This window comes from Anser anser (assembly GCF_964211835.1).
Source record: "Anser anser genome assembly, chromosome: 4".
NCBI lineage: Eukaryota > Metazoa > Chordata > Aves > Anseriformes > Anatidae > Anser > Anser anser.
Window position 1 is genome coordinate 47,781,375 of NC_139724.1, and position 23,035 is coordinate 47,804,409.

Consider the following 23,035-nt stretch of genomic DNA (forward strand, 5'->3'; position numbering starts at 1 on the left):
TTAAAAATTAATTGCAGTTTACAGGAAGTTGCTGCTCAGTACTTTAGGGGCCTTGATTATTATTTACTGTAGCTACATAGGAGAGAACTGAAGCTAGCTAGAAGCCCAGGAACTCATGCCCAAGCTCTCACTGATGCTTTTGCCTTCCTTCTCTGCCTCCATGGGAAACAACCTCTCAATTCTAAGACAAGCACTTGCTTCATGTTTACTTCAGGTGCTTTAAGTTAAAGATGTTTCCATTAAAGTAGGAAATTGCTATTTTGAGCCTTGTTTTCCAGTTTAAAAGGATCATTTTAATTAATTCCAGCACCAGATTTAAGAGGAAGAGCATGGAACCACGAAAACAGACACTGGAGATGAATGGATTGTGGTGCTCCATCCTGTAAATTACCTCATTTGGTTTTTAGACAGCTGCTCTCATTTGAGAGCAGCTGAAAGGTGTTCTCTGAAATGGCTGTCATGGCAGGCTGCTAACAAAGGATCCCAACAATTTCTCCCCCTCAGAGCATGTTATGCCTTCACTCCTTCCACTGCATCTTGGGGCACGAACTTGAGAGCCATCATCTTAAAAATTGCTTTAAATTTTTATCCCTTTGGAAATGAGCATTTACATGGGCCAGATACGTTTTGAAGCTCATTACACAGGCAGAATGCCATGCAAGTGCCTGCATCTTCAGGGATATGTATAATACATGCGAAAGCAGTGAAGCCATCCTTTTGCAAGTTTGACTTGACTGTACTTAGAAAAACTTTTTACACTTAATTTCCTTTTCTGCTCTGACACCTGTAGGTGCTAAACAACATCCACTTGCTTCCATCCACATGCTAGTACATTTGCAGTATTAAGAGGCAGCATTTTCCACCTAGTTAAATCAATTAGCTAAAGCATTGCATTTGATGCACAGTGATCAAATACCATAAATCTGTATTTTTACTGCAGCTCCCCTATAGGATGTCTACTTTCCCCCCTTTTTTCTGTGGTCTACGATGGCTCTAAAGAAGTATAGCAGTGTTCAAGTGATGCTGCGTAAGATGACTGATGTTTAGTATGTTTGCCTAATTAACTTCTGGCTAATAATTCTAACCCATTAAGTAGCTAGTTAGTATTTGTTTCGAATAAACACATCTGGTCCTGCAATGAGTGAAGGTTCTGCCTGTGCATGAGTGACAGATGTGATGGTAGTTTCCCCAGTGCTCCCTTTTAAATAATTAACAGCACACTGGTGAAGTAGCTTTAGACAGACAGCCTCAAAGCCAGCTGTATAGTCTCAGAGCTGGATCTATGGACATGTGCCTCATCTCATTAGTCCACTCCATCTATTATGCTCCCTCTTCTTTAGTATTTCAAAAAGCTACGTGTAGCTCTAAGAAACATCCCTTTAAATAACTTTGGACTCTTGGCTTCTGTTCTGAAAGGCAGCAGAAGAAATAATGTGTCAGGCCACCCAAGGGGCAAATAGCATTGAATTCACAAGCCTTGCAGATTGATCTCTTACCAAACAAAGGGCATTCGAAACAGTCCCGCCCTGGTGTTTCATTACTTGGAGTTGCTGGGCTAGGTTTGGAAACAACCTTCTTTTGAGGGAAACATCTTGTGTAGCTGACTCCTTTATGTCATCAATAGCATCCTAGACTGGAACAGCTGGTAGTTCTTATCTATCTCCAAAGGGAGAAAAACTATTATTAGTTACATGCAGAGGGATCATTCCTCTCAACTCAGCTGTCTTTTTTGATTTTTTTTCTTGTGGTGGTAGGGTTTTAAAGTTGCCCCCCCCCCACACACACACAGGGGGAGGAATTAATAAATTAAACTGCAGTATATTTAGCAAAAGACTAATTTGCACAAAAATTAGTTCTTAAAAGTGAGACTCAAGTTCTTGCTCACCAAAGGGCAAGGTAAGATTTATTCCTAGTTCTGAGGGTCCATGAACCCTGCTCATTCTGTGTGGCTATGCCATCATGGTTAGCATGCAGCTGTCATTAGTTGTAGTGATACAGGCTCAGTTTGTGACCTTTGTTTTGTAAGGCATCAACAATAGCACAGCTGCCCTGCATAGCTGAGATCTCAAACCTGCAATTTGGCAAGAAGAACAGAACAAATTGGATAAATATACATAAACACATTGTGAAGGAAGGGAAAACAGAACAGAATGAACCAGAGCATCATCCTACAACTTGTTTGATAGGGATGATTTAAGTAGGCATATGGTATAGTTAAATGTGCTTTCAAAAACATTGGCCTGATTCTTCAAGCAAATATGAAATAAATATCTAAATTGAATGAGATCTGATACAGTATCATTAGTTCTCTCAAAGGAGGCATATGAATGCCTTTGGAAATGTGTGCAAGTGGGGGCTGGGCGCGAACAGTATGCAAATTTACATTCCCACACAAAAGTATCATTAACTTATTGTTAAGATTACACAATTGTACTTCCCTCTAACACAACAATCATTAAAAAAACAAGCAGGCAATGAGCTAATATTTAGACCTAACCCAGCACCCATTTTTAAGTCTTATTAGTTTACTCTTGGCCTAACAAAGCACCACAGCCACTGTAATACCTCCCAGACACACAATTTGCATCCATCAGCCACACTGCCCACAGTGCACATATTCGAGAACCAGGAACCACTGCTGTGCTCATCCTACACAGTAACCTTTCAGCACTGTCTTATTTAGTAACTAGATAACAATCATAAGTTAAAATTAGCCTTTGTCTTTCAGCATTCCTTTTACCAGATGGAAAGAAAATATCAAGTAGGTAATACATGCAGAATTTCTTAGCTTATTACAAAAGACATCTAGGCATATATTTAAAATATGCTCTTCACAAGTCAGACCAGGTGTTCCCCCCCACATCAGGTGGGCACAGAATTTCACGTGGTCAATTTCAGTGCATTTCCAGAGTACATAAATAACTCTGGAAAGTTACCTATTTCCTTCAGGAAAGCTTGTAATTTTGTTAAGTTCATTAATTTGAGCAGAATGTCAATTTGTTTGCCTTAAAGAGTACTGATAGAAGTTGTGTGAAACTTAGCTGAGAACCAGATGAAAGTAGTAATTACTGTCCTTCTCTGCAGCTATAGCTGCAAATTACTATTTAAAGGCATAGTCATGACTTACACTACCCCTTGTCTGAAAAATACAAAATTTTGGAAACCTGTAGGTACAGAAAGCAAGTGTTAAAGAATGTAAATTAGATGCAGATTCGCAGATTTGACTTGGGTATTTTTTAGAGTCATTTAAGAGGTGGGTGAATATTCCAGGGTGTTTGTTGACCATCATCTGTTCTCTCTCAAATTAAATTACATATTTACCTTCTTTATGTGATACTGTTAACTAAATAGAACCATCCTAATCTTTGTAACATACTAGGGTATTAGTTTAGCCACAAAACAAAATGAGTCATTAATGTAAGTGCTGGCTGATGAGTACTTAGCCACTCACAGGTGAGGCAGGCTCAAGCATGGGTTTAAGGACCTATCCTGGAAGCCTTGGCCCCAGCCTGGAAGCTCTATTACAAGGATATATTGTTTTAATAACACTTCATCTGGAGAAAGGGGAGTGATTAAAACTAAGATTAAATAAGACTTCTTAATTATTAGGTAGCCAATAGACAATGATACTTCACATTCAAGATAATATTAGTCCTCTGTATACAAAAGCACAGGCACACTAAACCCATGAGCTGTTCTCTCTCAGTAACTGGTTGCATAGCTGTACCTTAGGAGGAGCTTGATGACGGAGAACCAGCAGTCTGCAGTTCCAAAAAGAGGCACCAGCCAGCAGGATAATCACAAAGCTTTATTTAGCTTGCCAGTTTCTGGAATCCTTGTTGTCTTCCTTAAGCACAGTAGCTGAGTAGTTCTCAAAAGCTACAGAGATAACAACAGCCAACACTAAAGGAGAAGTCAGGCATCCTTGCTTCCTTTTAACTTTCCTGCATCCCTCATGTGACTTCATTGTGCTCCCTAATTGGAAGGGTGCAATCTCTAAATTAATCAGGTTTTTGTCACCTGTGTTCATTTCAGAGCATCTGTGCTCAGGTGATCAGAATTCTTCTTCAGCACAGATCTACTCATGGCTAATTAACCCTAGTGATTTGATATTAACATTATCTGTCAATGTAAGCAGCTCAACTTCCAATGATCACTGATTACTCACATGGTACAATCACCCCCCCCAACACACACACACCAAAAAAAAAACAAAAAAAAAACAAAAAAAAACTGCTAGAGAAACGCGTTTAGGTAGTCAGGTAGGAGAAAAACAGAAGTACAGCTACATTAGGCCTAATGTCTGGTATAAATATTAACTTCTGAAAATATTTTAGAAATACATTTAGTTTGACACAATTAGATTATAATTGGAACTATTCACAGATGGAAACATCCTCAATGAATTGTATAGGCTAAATGCTTCCTAAGACATATGGATCTGATGTTAAGATCAGTAGTAATTTCTAATGCAGTCCTTCATGTTCCTCAATAGGGCACACAGTGTTCCCAGAGCATTAAGAAAGAGTGCGTGAGCAGAACTAAGTGCTTAATATTATTCAGTGGACATAGTATCCTGAGCTGAATTAATAGACTAATTTAACATAATAATGACATTTCATACCCTGTTACTGCAGGTTCCCATGATTCCATGAGATCACAACTAATGCATTGCTGGCTTCCAGCTCTTTCAGATTCACAAGCACTTCCCAGCAGTGAAATACTTACGTACCTCTGGACTTCCATCCCATGGAAAGCCAAACCCAAGTAGAGAGTATATTGAGCAGTGTGCTGAGAAAGCTAAGTAGTCCTGGGGTGGTAGGAGGGGATCCTAAGACAGTTGTAGCTTGATTTAATTTCAGTGCTAAGCTACATGAAGAAAGAAGTAGGAAATAAACATGAGTTTGTACTAATTTTTACCAAAAAACCACACACACAAAAAGACAATACTATAAAGATTTGCATACAGTAGAGGTCTTGATGGTCTCAGGAAAAAAAAAAATATATCATTTTTTTTATGCCTGTGTGGCTCATGGGAGAAAAACAATTGTGAGCATGTATCATAACTGCAGATTATTAACTGTCTCCGGTAAAATTCTCAGTGATTAAACAGTTTCCTATGCTTCCTAGGCATAATGACCCTTGGTACAGGGGAAATGCACAAAACATTTGGCAAGCAAAGTTTGTAACCCTGCTCCAAGGGAACTTACTGTGTCCATATGCAGCTGGGGCTTTTGATCTAGGAAGAGGACCAAAACCAGAAGCGTGGGCTTGAAATACCTTCCTGTCTGGCTTTGCGCTGCATCCTCCCACTGCAGGGATGTGGCCCTAGACTCAGCGTCAGTTCTGTAGTCCTGGAGTGTTTGTCAGTCAATGACAGGTGAAAGGACCTTCTGCGCTTCGGTTGGTAGGAATGCATGCCTAAGTACTAGTTGGATCCCCAGCAAATAATAGTGGCATGATAGAGACCACTTCACCTGGCACAGAAATATTCAGTCCACCTGCTGAGATGAGGTCAGGATTGTTTGGCAATGGAGCTTTCCCTTCAAACTAAAACACAACATTGCACCAAATGAGGACATGTTTAGTCCTCTCTGAAAAGTGGTGAAGGATTAAAAATCTGTATGTGCTATGGTTGGTCACAGTGGGTTCCAGTTTCTCCATCCTTTGGATGACCAAAATAAAGTACGGTCACCTTAGCACCCCTTCATCTTGTCAAAATGTTGTGCAGGAGATGAGAAATTACGTAGGGGTAATGTGATGGGTGTACAAAAAACAATAGTTGAAGAAGACATTCCACCAAACCCCTCTCCTGCCACTGGTACTGATTTTCCAGTGTCTGATTTCTGTATATGTCCATATACGTAGATATGTATAGATGCATTTATACACACACGCACTCTTACTATTGGCGTACCAACATCAACTGTGTAATAAAACTACGTGCGATTCATGGAAGTAGTTGTTTTAATGGAATGCATGGCTAAATACTACTTAATACCCTTTCAAATACATAGATCTATTTTTTTTCCTTCCAACTATGTACAGCATTTTAGCTATTTTAATGCTGGCACTTGATTCTAAAATACCTTTAGTCACCATAATTTTAATAACTTTTTGAGCAGTTGCCAGTTTAATTTTCAGTGCGTGAAAATTGGAGGTAAATTATTTATTACTTCCAGCAAATGTCTTTCACAATTTTATTTAATTTTTTCATCTTTTTTAATGGGTCATAAAATGGCAGTCTTTTATTGGATGCTCATAAAGTAAGGAGCAAATGAATACTTTGCAAATAGGTTACTGTGGATTGAAATGTCAGTTGTATTTCACAGGGTATGAAAGTCTTTAGACCAGAGCTGTAGTGACATATGGCAATGGGCCATGTTCCTCTTCTGTAACAATAAAACAACAGTGGACATAGAGGAAGGAAAAAATTGCAATTGTTGGGACTTCTCAAGTTACATTTTTTTTGATAAATTATTATTAGAATGGTCAGTGGTCCGTGGCTAATGCAGTTTAAACTTGCAAGAGTCTTCTGGTTAACTTTGGTCATAAGTAAGAGTATTTTTAAAAGCTCTGTCACACTGAGTATTTCCAGTATTGATTCTCATCCGCAAGGTGACACTCGCCTGTGATAAAATACAGGAAAATCCCTTCCACACTCAGGGAGGGCTATGAACTGTAAATAAAAACATATTTTTTTTCACTATAATGAAATAGGTTTAAAAACATGGACCACTGGCAAATTGCATGCTAAACCTGTGTTACATAAAAAACAAATGAGTTTGTGAATAGGTGTGCTAATTACACATGCTTATGAACTCAAGTTTGCCATCTCTTTGACTGCACATCACTCAAGTGCTGTGTCAGAAGTAGTCCCAAGATACGAAGGAGAACCTGGGCTAAAAGCTGGACTTGGGCACCACAGGCTGTTGGAGGAACAGTGTGAAGGCCTGCACTTGCTTTTTCCTGATGGTGTGTTCCTGCCACCGTGTTTCTCAAGGTAGACACGCAGAAGCTGGCCAACTCCTCATGCTTCTGGCTGCCAGGCTGTGGTGTTTGTGCGTGGTGTTAGAACATCTGATGGTTATCCTCAGGGCCCGCTTCCCCTCCCCATGCGCACAAAACTAAACTCACACCATAAACCACGAACACAGCAGGGGTGAGGTTTTAGCAGGGCGCTGGAGAATGTCTTTTGGGGTTGCCACAGCAACATCAACATTTACACTTCCTGATTCTTTGTGGGTTTTATTCGGGGTTGACCTGAGGAGATGCTCTGTTTTGCAGCAGCTTTCATAGCAGAGTTCAGCGTTTGTTTGCGTTCTGGGGTGGTAAAAAACTAATATCATTCTAGCCTTCCCTTGCAAAAATTCAGTTGTGTCTAAAGGTTAGTTTTACTACAGGAAAAATGTGCCCTCATGTGTGTTGCTGGGTATGATCAGATTCACAGTGAGGTGAGCACAGCGAAGACTTGAACACGGGTCTCAAGCCAGTACAGCATTTCTACTCGTCTATTGTCTCACTCTGTACAGATGTCAGTGGGAGGAGAGACGAATTTTCCTCAAGTATTTGGAAAGCAGTTAGTACACTGTGGCTATAGTCATGTAACTCACATACATGGTAGCAGATCTGGCCGCACACTTACAAAACCATGCATTACTACCTGTGAAGACATTTTTGAAGTATTTCTGATCATTTTTACCAGGCAGACTGAAGGTATGGTCTTACAACCAGCTGACCAAAATCTGTGCTGCTCCTTTCCTTGTGAGTTAAGCCTATTATAAGAAACTACTTCAGTCTCTTAACATTTTAAACTGTATTGCTCCTGCCTACAGAAAAAAAAAAGGATCCATAGAGGTTCAAAGATTTAGAAATGTTAATTGCTGACAGAGGCTGGTTCTGCTCTTAGCTGTCCTGAGCTTTACAGGACATCACTGAAGGAAAGCAATACTCAAACAACACTGACAACTGGAAGTGAAGGCACCCCAAAACCGTAATCACTTCTGAATGTCATTTTATTTTCAGAATAGTTACGGTTTATGCAGAGTGCTGAGCAAAAAGCCTTGCGTACATGGACAGTTAATAGTTAACTAAAATAGATGTATTTGTGGATAGGGCTTTCCCTTGGACATTTGCAAATGTGTGGATAGAAGAAACAGGGTGCTCATTTTATTGAGCTCCAAATTTGAAGGGGTATTATTTATAGGAAGCAGAAGTACACACAGGCCACCAAACAGGTGGATGCTAAAGAAATGAATAAAATGCTTTCCTTATACCCTACAGACATGACAATTTCAGGACAGAAGTGATTTTGTATGTTGACAGGTTCATCCTTTTGAGGATGAGATAATTATCTGTATGAGTTCACTCTGTAGCTTCTAGAACTGAACGAGTATGATCAACTCCTCTGAAAATCTCCAATGGCTTATCCCTGCAGCTGTGTATCAAAATGGAAGTTGATACAGAAACTGGTTGCTCCTACTGCATTGTATCTGTGTTGATAGCTGATGTGTTCAGTGAGCCTGCTGCTTGGGATATCTGTCAGAACATCTGACAGCTAAAGGTTGGGAGAATGCGAAGCCTGACAGCAGCGATGCGGCACCGGGGACTCGAAACCTGCTCTTAGTGCAGTCAGTGGGAGTTATAGCTTTGGGCCTAGTTCTCATTTAGATGTGCATGCTATCAGTGCCCTTTTCTGGGGCCCCTTGTATTGCTGGAATGGTGTAAAGATGCATAACTGTGACTGAGAATAAGATCTTCAGGTCCCACTGATAGCAGAGTTCAGTCCTGGAGAGGGTGATAGTGGCACCTCCTAAAAATATGGGTAAACTCCCCATTTTTTGTGCTACTTTTGAGGCTCAGTTTCCAACTCAGACACTCAAACAGGTACCATTTATGTGTCATTTACTTGGTGTGTTAAGTGTGGTTGTGTTCTGAGGCTACAAAAAAGCGGGTCGTGCCACTGCGACCCTGCCCTTTCAGCACACCCACCTCCTGCAGACTCAGGCACGTTGCTGAAGAGAATAGATGACAGACATCCCTACTCACAAGCTTTCTCCTAAATCCCAGGTCAATATTTAGGTCAGTGAACAGAGCCAGAGCACAGCTCTCAGATTTGTAGAGAACTGAACATAAATTGAAGAAAATAGCATATATTGCAGTGGGAGTATGCTGCATGGCAAAGGAGAGGGAAAAGAAAAAAGGATCACTTTTGACTCAAGCACAAATACGTTAGGAAAAAAACTGAGTGATATTTTTAACAGGATTGCATGTTAACTCTTCAAAGCTGGAACTGGCTTTGGGAATCCAAGAAACCCCAATACCTAAGTGGCAGGTGCAGGAATTCCCAAGATACGCTTTCTCCTTTACACACTGGAACTGTTAGTGTGAAATGTGATATTTTAGTTAGTTAACATAGCCACCGTCAGGGTATGCAGCAGTGGGCACCGAGATTTTTGCTTTCTTAGAGGAGAAGTTGAGGAACCTGTCAGAGTGGAGAGGGGCAGTGTGGAGGTTGTGAGTGTAAGAAGCACTGCTGCAAAATAAGTAATTTGATTCCTAAAGGTCTGAATGATACCTGGGAGCCTCCTTTCATCAAAAGCTGTAGGAAATGATCTATATTATCTTTTTAGTGGACCTAGCAGGTTTTTTTTTTTTTTTTGTATGTTTGTAGGCCTTCATATACAAACCTTGCATGAGAAAGAAACATCAGTAGCGGTTAGAGGTACAGCCACCGTAGTGCAAACATGCCTCAACATAACTTTTCTTCTGAAGTTTCAAATGTGTTTTGTTGCACTTGTGCATCTTCCTTTTCAACCACTTATGTTTGGGACTGGTAGGAGCATGGTGAGCAGATCAACAAAGTACCAGAGGGTAAAAAACATTGTGAAAAGGTATTAGAAAATATTCCTGGCTGAGAGCACAAGTTGGTCAGGAGGAAGGATGATATTGCCAAGCAGCAAAGGGAATTGATTAGATAGCAGAAGAAAGTCCATATGAAATCGAGGATTCATGTTCATTTATTTATTTATTTTTAAATGAAATGGGGAAAAAGCAAGCATCTGAAAGCAGTTTGGAAATTCGACCCCAGTAGCTAGCAGTAACTGTGGTCAGATGTTCCTGGCCAAATCTAGAAGTTCTTCACTAGTGCACAGGCACAGTTATTTTTGATCTCAGTGGAGTTTTGCCCAGTGAAAGAGTAAAGAAATGGTTCTAAACAATGATAAAAGAGCTGAGGAAAAGCTAAAGTGTGTTTAGACAGAGTTATAATAATATGGGAAATAATGAAAATGCACAAGGTAAGTAGGCATTTAGATTTGTAGAATTTAAGAACATCATATGGTATTTTAAAGATCAAAATTACTTGGTGTACTGCAGAAGGGTTCTTACTGTGCTATCAGGATTTGAACCAAGCAATATAATCCCAATTTAGGCATCAGTCACTGGGAAGGCACCCACCATTATACAGGAAAGTTCAGAAAAAGTATAAAGGCTGAATAGGCTTTATGGTCAGGAAACACAACCACAATGAATGTCTTTTCTTGGGTGTAACCAACTCCAAAATTTGGTGTGGAGCCTGTGGCGTGTTACTCTTAACTCATGCTTTAAAAAGACAAGGCTGGGGGTGGGGGAATGAAACATTTAAGAGAACAATCTTTCCTGTTTGGATTTGAACATAACTGAAAAGTTGCCATCAAAAAGTACTTCTGTGTGCTGTGATTTCTTCTGGATTTAACGACTGAATTCAGTTCTCAGTTACCTAGTTAATGCCGTGGTGTGATCAGGGTGCAAAAAGATGTGACCTGGTGGTGCTGGAAAGAGTCACGTTAACTTTACTGGGCTGTAGGTCAGTGCCTTGGGCAGAAAAATGTGCACTGTGCTTGTGATCTGCAAATCTCAACAAAGTTGAAGGGTTTAAACTTCCAATTTTCTTCAGGGACACTTGCCTGGATTTAGACTGTGTTTCAGCAGCACATCATAAACTTAAGTCCTTCTCCGTTCAACAAAAGCATGGAATGAAATCCTCTTGCGCTTAAGTCCAGAGGATTGTTTGGCCAGTCAAACCCAAGCAGAGTTTTCATGCTCAAGTTTCTCACAGCATTTCTCATTACAGTGGGAAAGTGAGAAATTGAAAATAAAAAGATAAGAAACACAGCATTTTAAAAATTCATCCCTAACTAAAGTTTTTCACAGTTTGCTTTATTTAGTTAGTTGGGAGGGAATTTAATTGATTTTTTATTTTATCTGTTCTGGTTCACTTACTCCCATAGTAATTAGAAGTAAATTATTCTTTCTGTTAGATCAATTATTCATAACATAGACCATTTAAAAATTAGTTTAGTGGAAGCAACTTACTTCATTTTTACTAAAACTGAAAAAGAAATTAGCCAAATTAGTTAAAATAGCTTTGAACTCCATATTGACTAAAGCATTTGTGCCAGAATAAAAATTCATGACATATAAGAAGAACAGTATAAATGATTAATCATTTTAGTTCATGGATATCTATATTTTTATTTAATTACATCTATGCATAGTATAAACTGTCTGAATCTTGGGAATCCAAGCCAGAGAAGCTGAAGAGTCTTCTTCTGTTTAACATTCACCATGTGTTGTTTTCTGCTAGGGTTAATTTGTAAAATGTAAACCACATACTATTTGTATGCAGTGTTTATGTACTATTTATAGAAAGTCTTGACCATTTATAATTATCCGACATTTTTATCCATAATGTCTGCATATGACTAAAGAAATGTTTATGGAATAGATGAAACAATGTTATTTTTACAGTTGATCTGCAATTTATTTTATGTAAAACTTTTCAGGGTATTTTATGTTAGAGAAGGGATGTTCTCTGTTCAGCTGCTTATTGAGAGGACTAAAATGATTTCTTAATAGTAATCGACACAACACCAGAGGGACACTGCAAGCTCTTAATATATTCAATTTTAAGCAGCATAAACTGAAGAAAAGAAAGCTTAATTTGAAATGACCAGAAATTGGTTTCTGAAAGACTCAAGTTGTTCTCAAAGTACAACCCTGTAACAGTTACATACCCTCATCACTGAAAAGTTATCAGAGGCATCTACATATCATAATGCAAAGTAACCGTGTTAGTTTTAAGATTTCTGTGAAATCAGAGCTAGTGCAGCTCCGAGGGACTGGCTCCCATCTTCCTCTCTTAGAACACGTTCTCTGTTTTTTGAATGCAGTCCATACGTACAAGTAGCTCCACAGCATGTATGTGCCTTTATTTGAGTGTTTTATGGCTGCTGATTTTTTTTTCCCTTTTCTTTCTAGAACTCTAGAAGTTTTGGTGAGTTTGAATGAAGGGCAGTCTTTCATGTCCAGCTCATTAACAATTACCGCTTCAGAGTGTGTAAGTAAATAGCTAATGTAATTCAACGTAAAATGCTGCAATTCAGTTTCTGTTCTGGTTTTATCATTGAATGACTTCCCGATGCAGAGAACCTCAATGCGTGGCAGGTCTTTTAGGTGTTTAGAATGCACAAATCCACCTAACTGAAAAACACACCTGTGCAGACATACAGAACGTATAAAATTTGATGATACAAGATTTCTTAATATTTAAGTGCATACATGTATGTATGTCCTAAGTAATTTTCTCCAGGTTCCGAGACATGCTTAGAATCTCTTTTATAACGCCAGTACACTCAGTGAGGAAGTTTTTCAGCTGTTTTGAATTCCTTGATGAAGTGTGTGTGGTGGGGGTTACAGACAGGGTTTTTTTTTTTCTACAGTTATACAAAACAGTTTCTTTAATTCTTCCCATTAAGGTGGCAGACAGCTTTATGTTAGGAGCATCTTTATTTCAGGATTCCATGTAAGTGAGGTATTACTGTGCCTATCACCCCAGACTTAAAAATAATACTTGAAAGCCATGTCTTACATGGTAGGCTTGGAGATTTCTCTTTGCTTTCTGACACAGGCTCTGTAATTAGGGTTTCTCCTTCCATTGCTGCTGATCTGTTTTGCTAGCTGCTTCAGGAGCTGCTGATCTAGACCATATGCAGAAGTATACGCAGAGGGAAAGTCCTGGAATTCTCCTCCCCCAAGCTACCTCAGCTGGCTCTGCCCTGAGATCCACGCTCTGTCTGTGTGTTCTTGTCTGTGCTGTGCCTGTGTTGTGCTATAGCTTGCGAATCGTGCTTTGCTGAATAGATTACAACAAATTACTGTACCACACTGTGCAGCTGTGGCTTTCAAAATACTGGGAGGCTTCCACGCCATTAGAGACCTGCTCGCTATAAACATAATAATGTCTTAAGAGCCAGGTGTGACACAGTCACCTGGGGTCCCGTTCCAGCACAGCTCCACTTTGTAGGATCAGTGGGAGCAGATTGAAGCTGAGTAGTGTGACTTCCATGCAGCTTTCCTGTCAGGCGCAGAAGCATACAGAACGGTGCCTTCTGCTCATCAGCATGTATTTTTCCAACAGTATTTTCATCACTCATAGGTAATTAACCTAAAAGAGAAAAATAGTATTTTTTTTCTATTCATTTTAGAACTAAACACTTGGGTAACTACAGAAGTCAAAGTTATCTCAGTTCAGCCCTTAAGTTTCAGGAAGAAAGCCTGAATAAATTGAGAGCTGAAGAAACACATGCTCCCCAAACCGTGTTTCTCTGCTTAAGCGCCTCTTTGTCATTTGGATGCATTTCAATCTTACACCAAAGCACAACGAAGCAGCCTCTCAGCATGATAACCTAAGGAGAGTGGATTTCCTCTTTTTCCTTTTTAGTCCTTTCAGAGAAACCAGTACACAGTAAGTTTATCCCTATGCCCTCTTAAAGATTGCTAAGCTTGCTGACATAGGTAAAAATAAAGCATTGCTGCAAAGGAGATCATACCAATGATCTGGGTGAAGCAAAATAACTGTTCCCTCTGCTTATATTACTTCCCTGTGGTCAGAAGTTTTAACTAACAGCAAGCAGAATGAGTACAGATGTGCACTGACAGAAAAAACAGTGGAACTTCTGATCATCTTTTTTTTTTGCTGTCTTTCATGCATGTTGCAGCAAAGAGAGCTCCATACAAGGAGAACTGCTGTTTCCATAGTAGCAGATGGGCAACTGCAAGAAATGGGTCACTGCTAGAATTCTTCCACTAATTCTGATGGCTGAGCAGCTGATGGCTAGTTGGTATACGAGTTACAAGTTCCATTCTCCCCTAGCAAACACACGTTGCTGCAGAGAAAACAAACAAAAAATGTGTTGCACCTAGGTGCTGAGGCATGCATCTTACCTGTTTCTTGTAAACCTTACTGCCTGGTATATATGTGGTCACCTATACATACTTTGGATAAAGCTCTGCTTCACTTGCAACTGTGCTCGCTTTGGCAGAATCACTTGTGCTTGCTGTACTCCAGCATTAGTGATTCCTAGATGTCTCTCCTTTCCTTTTCGTCCATCTGAATTTCGAGTAAGTTCTGTTTTCATGAGGTCACCGTGGCATGTTTCTCAGTGTTGTTCTAAACCAGCACAGAAGCACAGGCTACCAAGGGTAAGACGAAAAGCACCTACAGGATGTGGGTTTGAGGTGCTGCAGATGGGCTGCTCACTTCCTCATTAAAAGTGACATTGCTGGAAGCAACAGAAGTCATTGACAATTTCTCAGGACAGTTGCTTCAGGTTCAAATGCCACTACTACAGGCATTTAGTGTGCTATAGTCTGTGCAGTGTGAACGAATAGTCTGGCTTATTAGTAACTTGCCCAGATGCGTGGATCCTAAGCACAAAAGCCTGACTAGAATATATGGATTATCGGTAAATATTCATTAAAATTCCACCCACCTACCCAAAACATGTGGAACTGAGGCCTCTAATGGAAGGTGTTACTGAACTTACACCAACTATGATTTTGACTGAGATACCTATCTTGATCCTTTGTGATAAGTTTCTCTGTGAGAAAATGAGACAGTAAGTAGAAAATAAAAAATAAATAAGTGGATTTGTTTGGTTGTATCAGCTAGTTGGAGGCTGTTCGGGGGCGAGTGGGAAAAACAGAGAGGAATTGTTTGCAACATCCACTGATGTTGTCTTTCTGCTTTCTTTGCAGTCTAGTGGAGTAGCAGCACTTATTGCTGTTCTTGTGCTGTTACTTCTGGTGGCGCTTGGCCTGCTGTGGTGGTTCTGGCCCCTCTGTTGCAAAGTGGTGAGTAAAGACTTTTAAAAAAAATTAAATGGACCTGTGATTTGCAATCATAACCTAAACTGTATAGGGAAATACAGATACAGTAGGAAATAGCTTAAGTAGTAGGAGAGTTACATGTGACATAAGCCATCTGTTGAGGCAGTTTTCTTTCATTAGTGACAGGCAATAAACTGAAGAAGAGACCAGTTTAAACACTGTGCACTGCACCTTTAGCAGTACTTCTGGCTTTCTGAGAGACTTGCATGCATGGACCAGCTTCAGCAGGCTGATGTGCTGCTCATTGGCTTTCTACTGAGCAAGCAGATGTGGTATATTTCTGTGAAATCTCTGAAAAAAACGGTTCTCTTTTATTTGAAAGTTCTTGGCCATAATGGTACACAGATGTTATCCTGAAATCAAAGACCATTTTAAAAGTACTATCACTAAAATTGGTATTTGTAGTCCATTATAGGCTCTCAAGTTGGAAATCCCTCATTGTCTTAATAATCCCTAGCAAAAAAATTAAATTTTCATCTTGCCCACATTACATATCTTTTCATCTGAATAATAAACGCTTTTTATCCTTCTAGCAGCAATAAGCAATGCTGCTTCACTAACTCTCCTTCCATCTCCTCGAATGCTAGCATTTTTAAATTGGTGGAGTTTAATATTCATCCACTTCAACAGCAGCACTGAAGACTTGAGAAGTGGAGACTGCTTCCAGGCTGTTACTGTATTCCTTGTCTTCTCTCAGGCTTGTGTTAAGGATGGTGGCAGAGGAACAGACCTTCTCTCCTGACCATGTTGAAGCCAAAAAAAATGAAAAGTTTTGTTTGTCATGGTCTATTAGACACCAGGCTATTCTAGAACAAGAAATCCTCAACCCCTGTTTCCTTCCTCATGGTCTGTGGTTTCTGAGACCTACAAGCTCTCCTCTAATAAAATGACTTTCTTCTGTCTCATTCTTCACATCAGAGTCCCGTAAGAAATCTAGGAACACTGTTAGTTGTTTTCCTTCAACAATGATATATATCATGAACCTTCCCATGGAATAGAAAAATTAAAATCACTAAGAAGAAAGCTCCCCATTTAGTATTTTAAAATAATTGGCTCACCTTGATTCACAATTCCCATCGTATGGCAAATCTTCCCATGTTACGCATCTTCCTCTCGTTACAGTAAATAGCGATTGCAGTGTCTCAGTCCCTTGAGAGCAGGAATTCCTGAGAGCAGAGTGATGGTTCTGTAATGACAATCAGTACAATGCTTTCTGGATTTGTATGTCAAAGTCCTATATAAAAAGTCAAACGTGCAGCTCAGTAACTAAAATTAACTGAATAGCGGTACTGTGTAACGAACTGCAGAGCAAAGATGGTACCTTGGGTGCCCATGGGTGCGCAGTGATATTAATGCAGGCTTCTGTCTGGGCTAACCTCCTTGGTGGAGATAACTTGGGCATCTCCACAAAGAGCTGCACCAAGAGGTAAGAAAATGTCCCTTCATCCTGATTTATCGCACGCTTAAGTATGTTACTCCCTGATGTTTACTCTAAGGAATAGTAACTTACCCAGAGTATCTTTTCTGGATGTGGTGTTTGGTTTGTAATTGGCTACTGCTAGGGAAGCCTTCGGCTCTAGATTAATAAGCTGCTATTAAGAAGCTGCCTAACTTGTATGGAAGCAATAAAACCAGGGCCCTTTAAATTTTAGTGCTGTTGTTTCCTCCCACCTCTCATAGACATTACCTGTTTCCGTAAACATAAACGGTCATTTTAGGTCATCGTTTCCTACAACACTGAGTTCCAAAACCACATACTTTTGCACTGAACCTATTACCAAATACCGACTCTTCATTTCTTGTTGTTTTGACGTCTGTTTCCTCACCTCCTTACACTGTGGTTCCATTCTTTTCCTTCTGTTCTGCATTTAGGTTCTCATATTACATGCTATTATCACTACTGGCTAAGTACTTCTGGGCTTTGGTGTTTGAGAAGAGGGCCAGCATATTAGGGCCAGCCAGGAGGTCCTCTGCCCTTTCTCTGAACCCACTTCCCTGGCAGAGTGGTGTGTCTATTTCATGGGACAAAACCCAGGAGGCAAGGCTGAAAGCAGCAGCCTTCAAGTCTTGTGTCATGGGCTGCAGAATCGAATGGAAAAGAGACAAGCAAAAGGGGTTGCAGACAACAGAATGGGTGTTCTGAGCCACACAAGGGTGTGATCCCTGTCGCCCACAGGAAATGTTGTGAGCTTCAGGTGGTTTGGGAATTCCACTTTATCCTTGCTAGGACTCGGTCTTCACAGCGTTCCTTGACACTCAGTCTGTGTTGGGGTAGGGGCACTCCTTTCTCTTCTTTCTCTTTTTTCCCTCCCCCCAGCCCCGCTGCTTTTTTTTTTTTTTTTTTTTTTAAGCAGTTCACTGTTGACAGTTCTTTCACTCTTCCCTCAATATCAGAACATATGATCGCATCAAGCTGGCTTCAGGCTCTGGTGCTGACATTTCCTAATGCCCACATCACGCGAACATTTGAAAAGTGTTAATGAGCAGATCAAAGGGACTGTTGCCTGAAGCAACTAACTTTTTTTAAAAGAAATCGGCTTTCCTCCAAACTGAAGTCTTCATTCTTTGCAACTAAATAAATGAGGTGCAGCCTTGCCTATGATGATGATAAAACAAAACAAAACAAAATTAGGAAGTAATCCATCTTTACATGTGTTTAATAAGACACCAGCATTATCCAGAGTTTTCAGTATTTCAACAATCTGAATCAAGTTCAGGGAAAGTTAATTTAGCAGTATGATGATCTCAGGATCTGCAGTGTCATGCTACACTTGCACTGGTTTATGCTGAAACCACATTCATTCTTTGGATTTCTCTTTTTTTAAAAATGTTTTTCTACTGATTTCACTTGAAATAGCGGGCAAGACTGAGAATATTCTTTGTGTGTGCATGAGAGAGTGTGTGTGTGTGAGGAGCCTGTGGAAACATAAGGATGCAGGCATTTACATTCCACTTCTGTCAGCAAGGGTGAGTATCTGCTACTCAAAGCAGATTATTTTCTCACACCACTGTCACATTTAAAGCAAGTTTCATTTTCTGAAGCTATTAGAAATAGCAGCTAATTAATGTATTGATTAGTTTCAGATCAGGTTTACCCTATAACTTCAGGGATTTTAGCAGCTGCCATAGGATTGATTCCGTTGCTCAGGGAGTCAAACATAAACTGTCACTGACTCGTGACTTTCAAGCCCTGTGAGGTAAACAGAGTTTTCCTTGATTCTTTGGGGTAGAAATTTTGATTCCATTAAAACCAATAGGCACAGGGCCCGAGTGAACTTTAGCATGTTTAGAAGTTTGCTGTACAAAGCTGTCTTTGCTCAGGAGAAATCGCAGGGCTTAAGAATCATAGAATTATAGTCAGTGCAGTGATCATACTGTTTAATGATGTAAGTCTGCACCCTAGCTCGGCCTTCTGTCCTGTATAGCTAGCAGTCTTGGCAGGAAAATAAGTGTTTTCGAGGTAATGGTTAGAGACAGGCAAAAGGGAAAGAAAAATGAGAATTAAATAAGTAAGATGCTGTGAACATTAGTAGATTGAGAGCATCATTTTACTGTTTACAGTCTTTTAATTGCTTTCAGTGAGAATGGAAGATTTTCATGGCTTGGAAAATCTTGCTCAGCACCCAGATCTCTCAGAATCTGTCCCATGATCCCTCTGTTGTTGTTTCTGTAAAGTTCATGCAGTAATTGCAATCTGGCTTTCAGCAATGTTTGACAAACTAAATAGTTGATTTCTGTTAGTACTTTGAAAATTCCTGATGGCTGGTAAGAAAAAATATTCAGAAATATTTAAAGAAAAGCAATTTCTTGGCATGTTTTAGTAACATCCTACAGCAAAGGCACGTATGGTTAAAATCCAAAATTGAATTCCCAATCCACTGGAAGTACTCTGAGCATAATAAATAGTTCAGTATCTTAAACCTGAAGTACCATGGAAAAATGTTTCCAAGAGTACCATAACTTACTTGTCTGAGTTGATCTAATTCCTTTATCCAGTGCTAAAGATACACAGCTTGTTTTGGCAGTAACTATCTTGGTGGCACTGTGACTTGGATGTAAGTCAAGAAGGAAAACTCTTGACTACTGGTCAAGTAAAAGGTGTTTCTTTAATGTCTGATGCTATACATCTGTGCAACGACAGAATACTTGTAGGCTGTGGTAGGGTTAACCGAAGTGCTATAATTAATTACACAGAGCAAAGAAAATAATACGTATCATAATTAAGGTACTTAATCCTGCAGTAGGAGAGGTACATAGTTGTCATTGTGGACAATTTTGGTTGGGCTAAGGTACAGCAGAAATAAATACCTTTACATTCATGGGATATTTTTTAGTCATTTCTATACAACATTCAAGCACAAAAAAATGCCCTGATATCACTCAAGTGCTTCTTTTTAGCTTTATTAGCCTGCTTTTCTTGTGGAAGAATGCCTGTGCTTTCATTTTCTGCCTTTAACATTTAAAAGGGTTGCCGTCTTCCTCTTCCCCTTCCTTTACTGCTGGGTGGTTTCCTTTCAGTACCAGGGAACTCCCTGAGATTTACAGTATGCATGCAAGAAACAGAACAGTAAGAAAATGTAGGTAGAGGTTTAAATATAGGTGTGAATGAATTACCATATGAGTGGTCCTTATCCAGTAACAGCTTTAAGCAGCCTTGCAAAAGTGTAACTCCCACTTGCAGGCACTCCATGCTGAACAATCAAGGAGTGACATACTTAAATTATTAGTCTGAAATGTGAGACCCGCGGAAATGATCTGGACGTCTAGAGGTGAAGCCTGAGCTACCAGAAGGCATTTCACACTTGTCATTGGGCCAGAAATTATCCAGCAGCATGGCATGGCACAAAGAAGCAGGCGTCTTGGCCCAACATTATGCAAGACCTCACATAGACCTTGCGCTGCTTTTCCTCCCAGGCTTGCTAATTAACTCCATAGGATTTCATCACTGGCTATTACTTAGAATGACTGAGTCCTATCCGGTCAGGAAGCAAAGTGGCAGACACGTCTGCCCAAAGAGTGTCTGCCAGTCAATTGATTTTATTTTCTATCAGACGGATGGTGTTAATTTCCAGAAGGCCTTGATAATCAATACCCAAGGGACCTGGCAGCAGTGGCTGCCAGTTTATGAACAGATGTGGGGGACTCAGATGGAAACCGTTCACTCTTAAAATTTTCTGTTGGCTTTTTGATGCTGCCAGCACAATTCTTTATGCTTTTGTATTTGTTTTTTTTTTAGGTCATCAAAGATCCCCCTCCACCTCCAACAGCTCCAAAAGAGGTACAGTATAAAAGTGCTCCGCTCATCACGCTGGTTGCATGGTACCATTCCTCAGTGCTCTCCTGTGTTCTGCACATCTGGCTCCTTTGCATTTTTTAGGAAATAGAGCTCTTTGTAAACAGCTGCTCAAGAAGAAAGAACTGTCTCATGAGAAGTCTTAGGCTGAGAGCAGGATGGCCAAAGTCCACATCTCTGTTTTGTCTTGGTCATCTCAGAGTGGTGTGAATTTAGTCACTTAGGTACATATCCAAAGAAATATTTAGGAGCTTTATTCCAAGACAGTTGAACATTATTTTTTTTCATTCTGCAACGAAAGCAGAAAGACTGAATAGTTCTTATATGACAGTCTAAAGATTCATCATATGACTCTAAACAGGGTTTTCCCACAGCTTTGGCATTTCAGACACTGAAGAATCCTTATAAGGGAACTTCTCTCTTAATGGCAATAATGCAATAGAGGATCTCCTGGTGTCTTCAGTGTTTTTGCCTCTTCGTCTTGATTTAGCCAATTGTTTGAGCGTATTCAAGTGTCTTCTGACAGCTAAATCCATGATAAGGTACTTCACTGAGCTGAGGGAGCCAAGAGCAAGTTTGACAAAGGTTGGCTTAGGAAACTGTGATTGGCTGCATAACCTTTATCTGCAGATCTGCGGAACGCTGCCTTCTGAATCCCAATGAGGAGGACTGATAATCTGGCTCTTTGAAGGCATTACATTTTCTGTTAGAGGAAGACACCACCAATCCTTTTCTTTGTATTTTGCTTGTTTTTATTAATGGAAAGGAAAAAGACAGGATGAATGAATACTGATCAGTAGAATACACAGCTGGATTCTCCATTTCGATTTTCCTAATGGATGCCAGCAGTGCTTTTCCCATGCAAAACCCTAAGATTATTTCCAAATGTGATCAGATTTTGTTTGGAAATCGGTGAACATTTGGGGAACCTAAAAATCTGGTCCTTCACACCTAAGATAGGAAAACCTTTTCTCTGTGAACTCTAATGAAAAACACTAAAAAGACAATAAAATAAAAAAAAAGAAGTATCCTTTTCAAGGAAATGTCTTTGAATTTATTGACAGGAAGAAGAACAAGAACCCTTGCCTACCAAGAAGTGGCCCACAGTGGATGCTTCCTACTATGGTGGACGAGGAGTTGGAGGAATTAAAAGGATGGAGGTTTGTGCTATATAGAGATGACAATTCACTAAAACACAAGATCTCTGAGGCTGCAAATGGTAGAAAGAAAGACTTTTAAAGTGTACTGGAAATACAATGGTATAATGTTTGCTTCTTTCCCAGTGACATAAGCCTTATAAAATTTTTACCATATCGAATAATTTTGACCTTGCTTATGAAAGAACAGCTTTCAGTAGTTCCATTTGACTGGAACTTTAAATAGCTGCCCGAAGACATGCTCTTTCCATCAAACTAATGAAAAGTAGAGAGTGAGAGCCTTTTCTGAATGTTTTGGAAGAAATTACAGTGAAACATAAGTCCTCTAACTGTGGGCCAGCCAAATGCGTTGACAATGGTGACGCTAAGGAGAAGCTTGATCCCAGAGGAACTCTCAGCGACAACAGTGCCTGTCTTTGAAGAGACATGATAGCATCATGTTAATTAAAACAGAATGAAAAATGTGCATCCTTATGGGCATGTCCTTATGTCAGATTTTATAGTCAAGTCAGCCTTTATGGAATTTGCAAAGCAGTATTCTGTGTTCAAGTTTAATCTGTGAAACGTCCACTGTCTGAAATACCCACCTAGGCCATATAGACATATCTTGATCAAACGGTTAATGTATCGGCCTAAGAACCATCTTTGCCTGCGTTCTTTTGAAATGCAGCCGAAGAACGTGCAACTTTAAAGCTCTGTTATTCCTTCAGCAGTTCAGAATTGCAAATTTAGAAGAGCCTTAGATTTTAGGAAAATAAACCATTTTGTATAGTGCTTTTCAGATGCAAACTAGAAAATGCTTTCCAACATAAAGAATTGCAAGCCTGGATTTTTAACAGGTGCCATGGTGTGCCTCCAGAAGGGGTTTCAGGGTTTAAATCATTACAGTTTGTATACAAGATCTTGTCCAATGAAACAGAAACCTGATAGATACCCAATGAACACAAATAGTATCAGTACCATAAAGAAACGTGTGTTTATCAGATGGCAAATATACAATGTTTTCTTTTCAAAAAAGAGAGGAGAAAGTAATAATTAGGCTAGAAAACATTTTTATTTGTACTAGGAATTTTGTGCAGAACAAAGGGTTAAAGATGTAAACCAACTGAAATTGCTGACAACACAAATTCTTAAAAGGTACTTAATTCCTTGGAGCTGTCTCTCTGTCCTTTTCTAGAACCTGAGAGTAGTCAGCAATTTTGGGGGTTGGGCAACTCATCTTATATGCCTCAGCATTTGAATATGAAGCTTTAAGTCTGTGCTGCAGAATCTGTTACAGTGGGGCTGAGGGGAAAGCTGGCTTAATTACCTATTCCCAGCTGTTTGGACAGAGAGGTATCTGACCTCATACCTTTCACTGGCTCGAGAGAACGTT

The 23,035-nt window shown here is 39.8% G+C and overlaps 1 protein-coding gene across 1 annotated transcript in view; it reads left to right on the top strand.

Annotated features, from left to right (window-relative positions):
- The window catches only part of ANTXR2 (ANTXR cell adhesion molecule 2), a 112,180-nt gene that overhangs the window by 39,749 nt on the left and 49,396 nt on the right, over positions 1 to 23,035 (top strand). The window contains exons 11-14 of the mRNA XM_083836059.1: positions 12,301 to 12,379; positions 15,079 to 15,174; positions 20,447 to 20,488; positions 21,568 to 21,663. Of these exons, the coding sequence (XP_083692185.1) occupies positions 12,301 to 12,379; positions 15,079 to 15,174; positions 20,447 to 20,488; positions 21,568 to 21,663 (313 nt within the window). The remainder of the gene's footprint in view (positions 1 to 12,300; positions 12,380 to 15,078; positions 15,175 to 20,446; positions 20,489 to 21,567; positions 21,664 to 23,035) is intronic.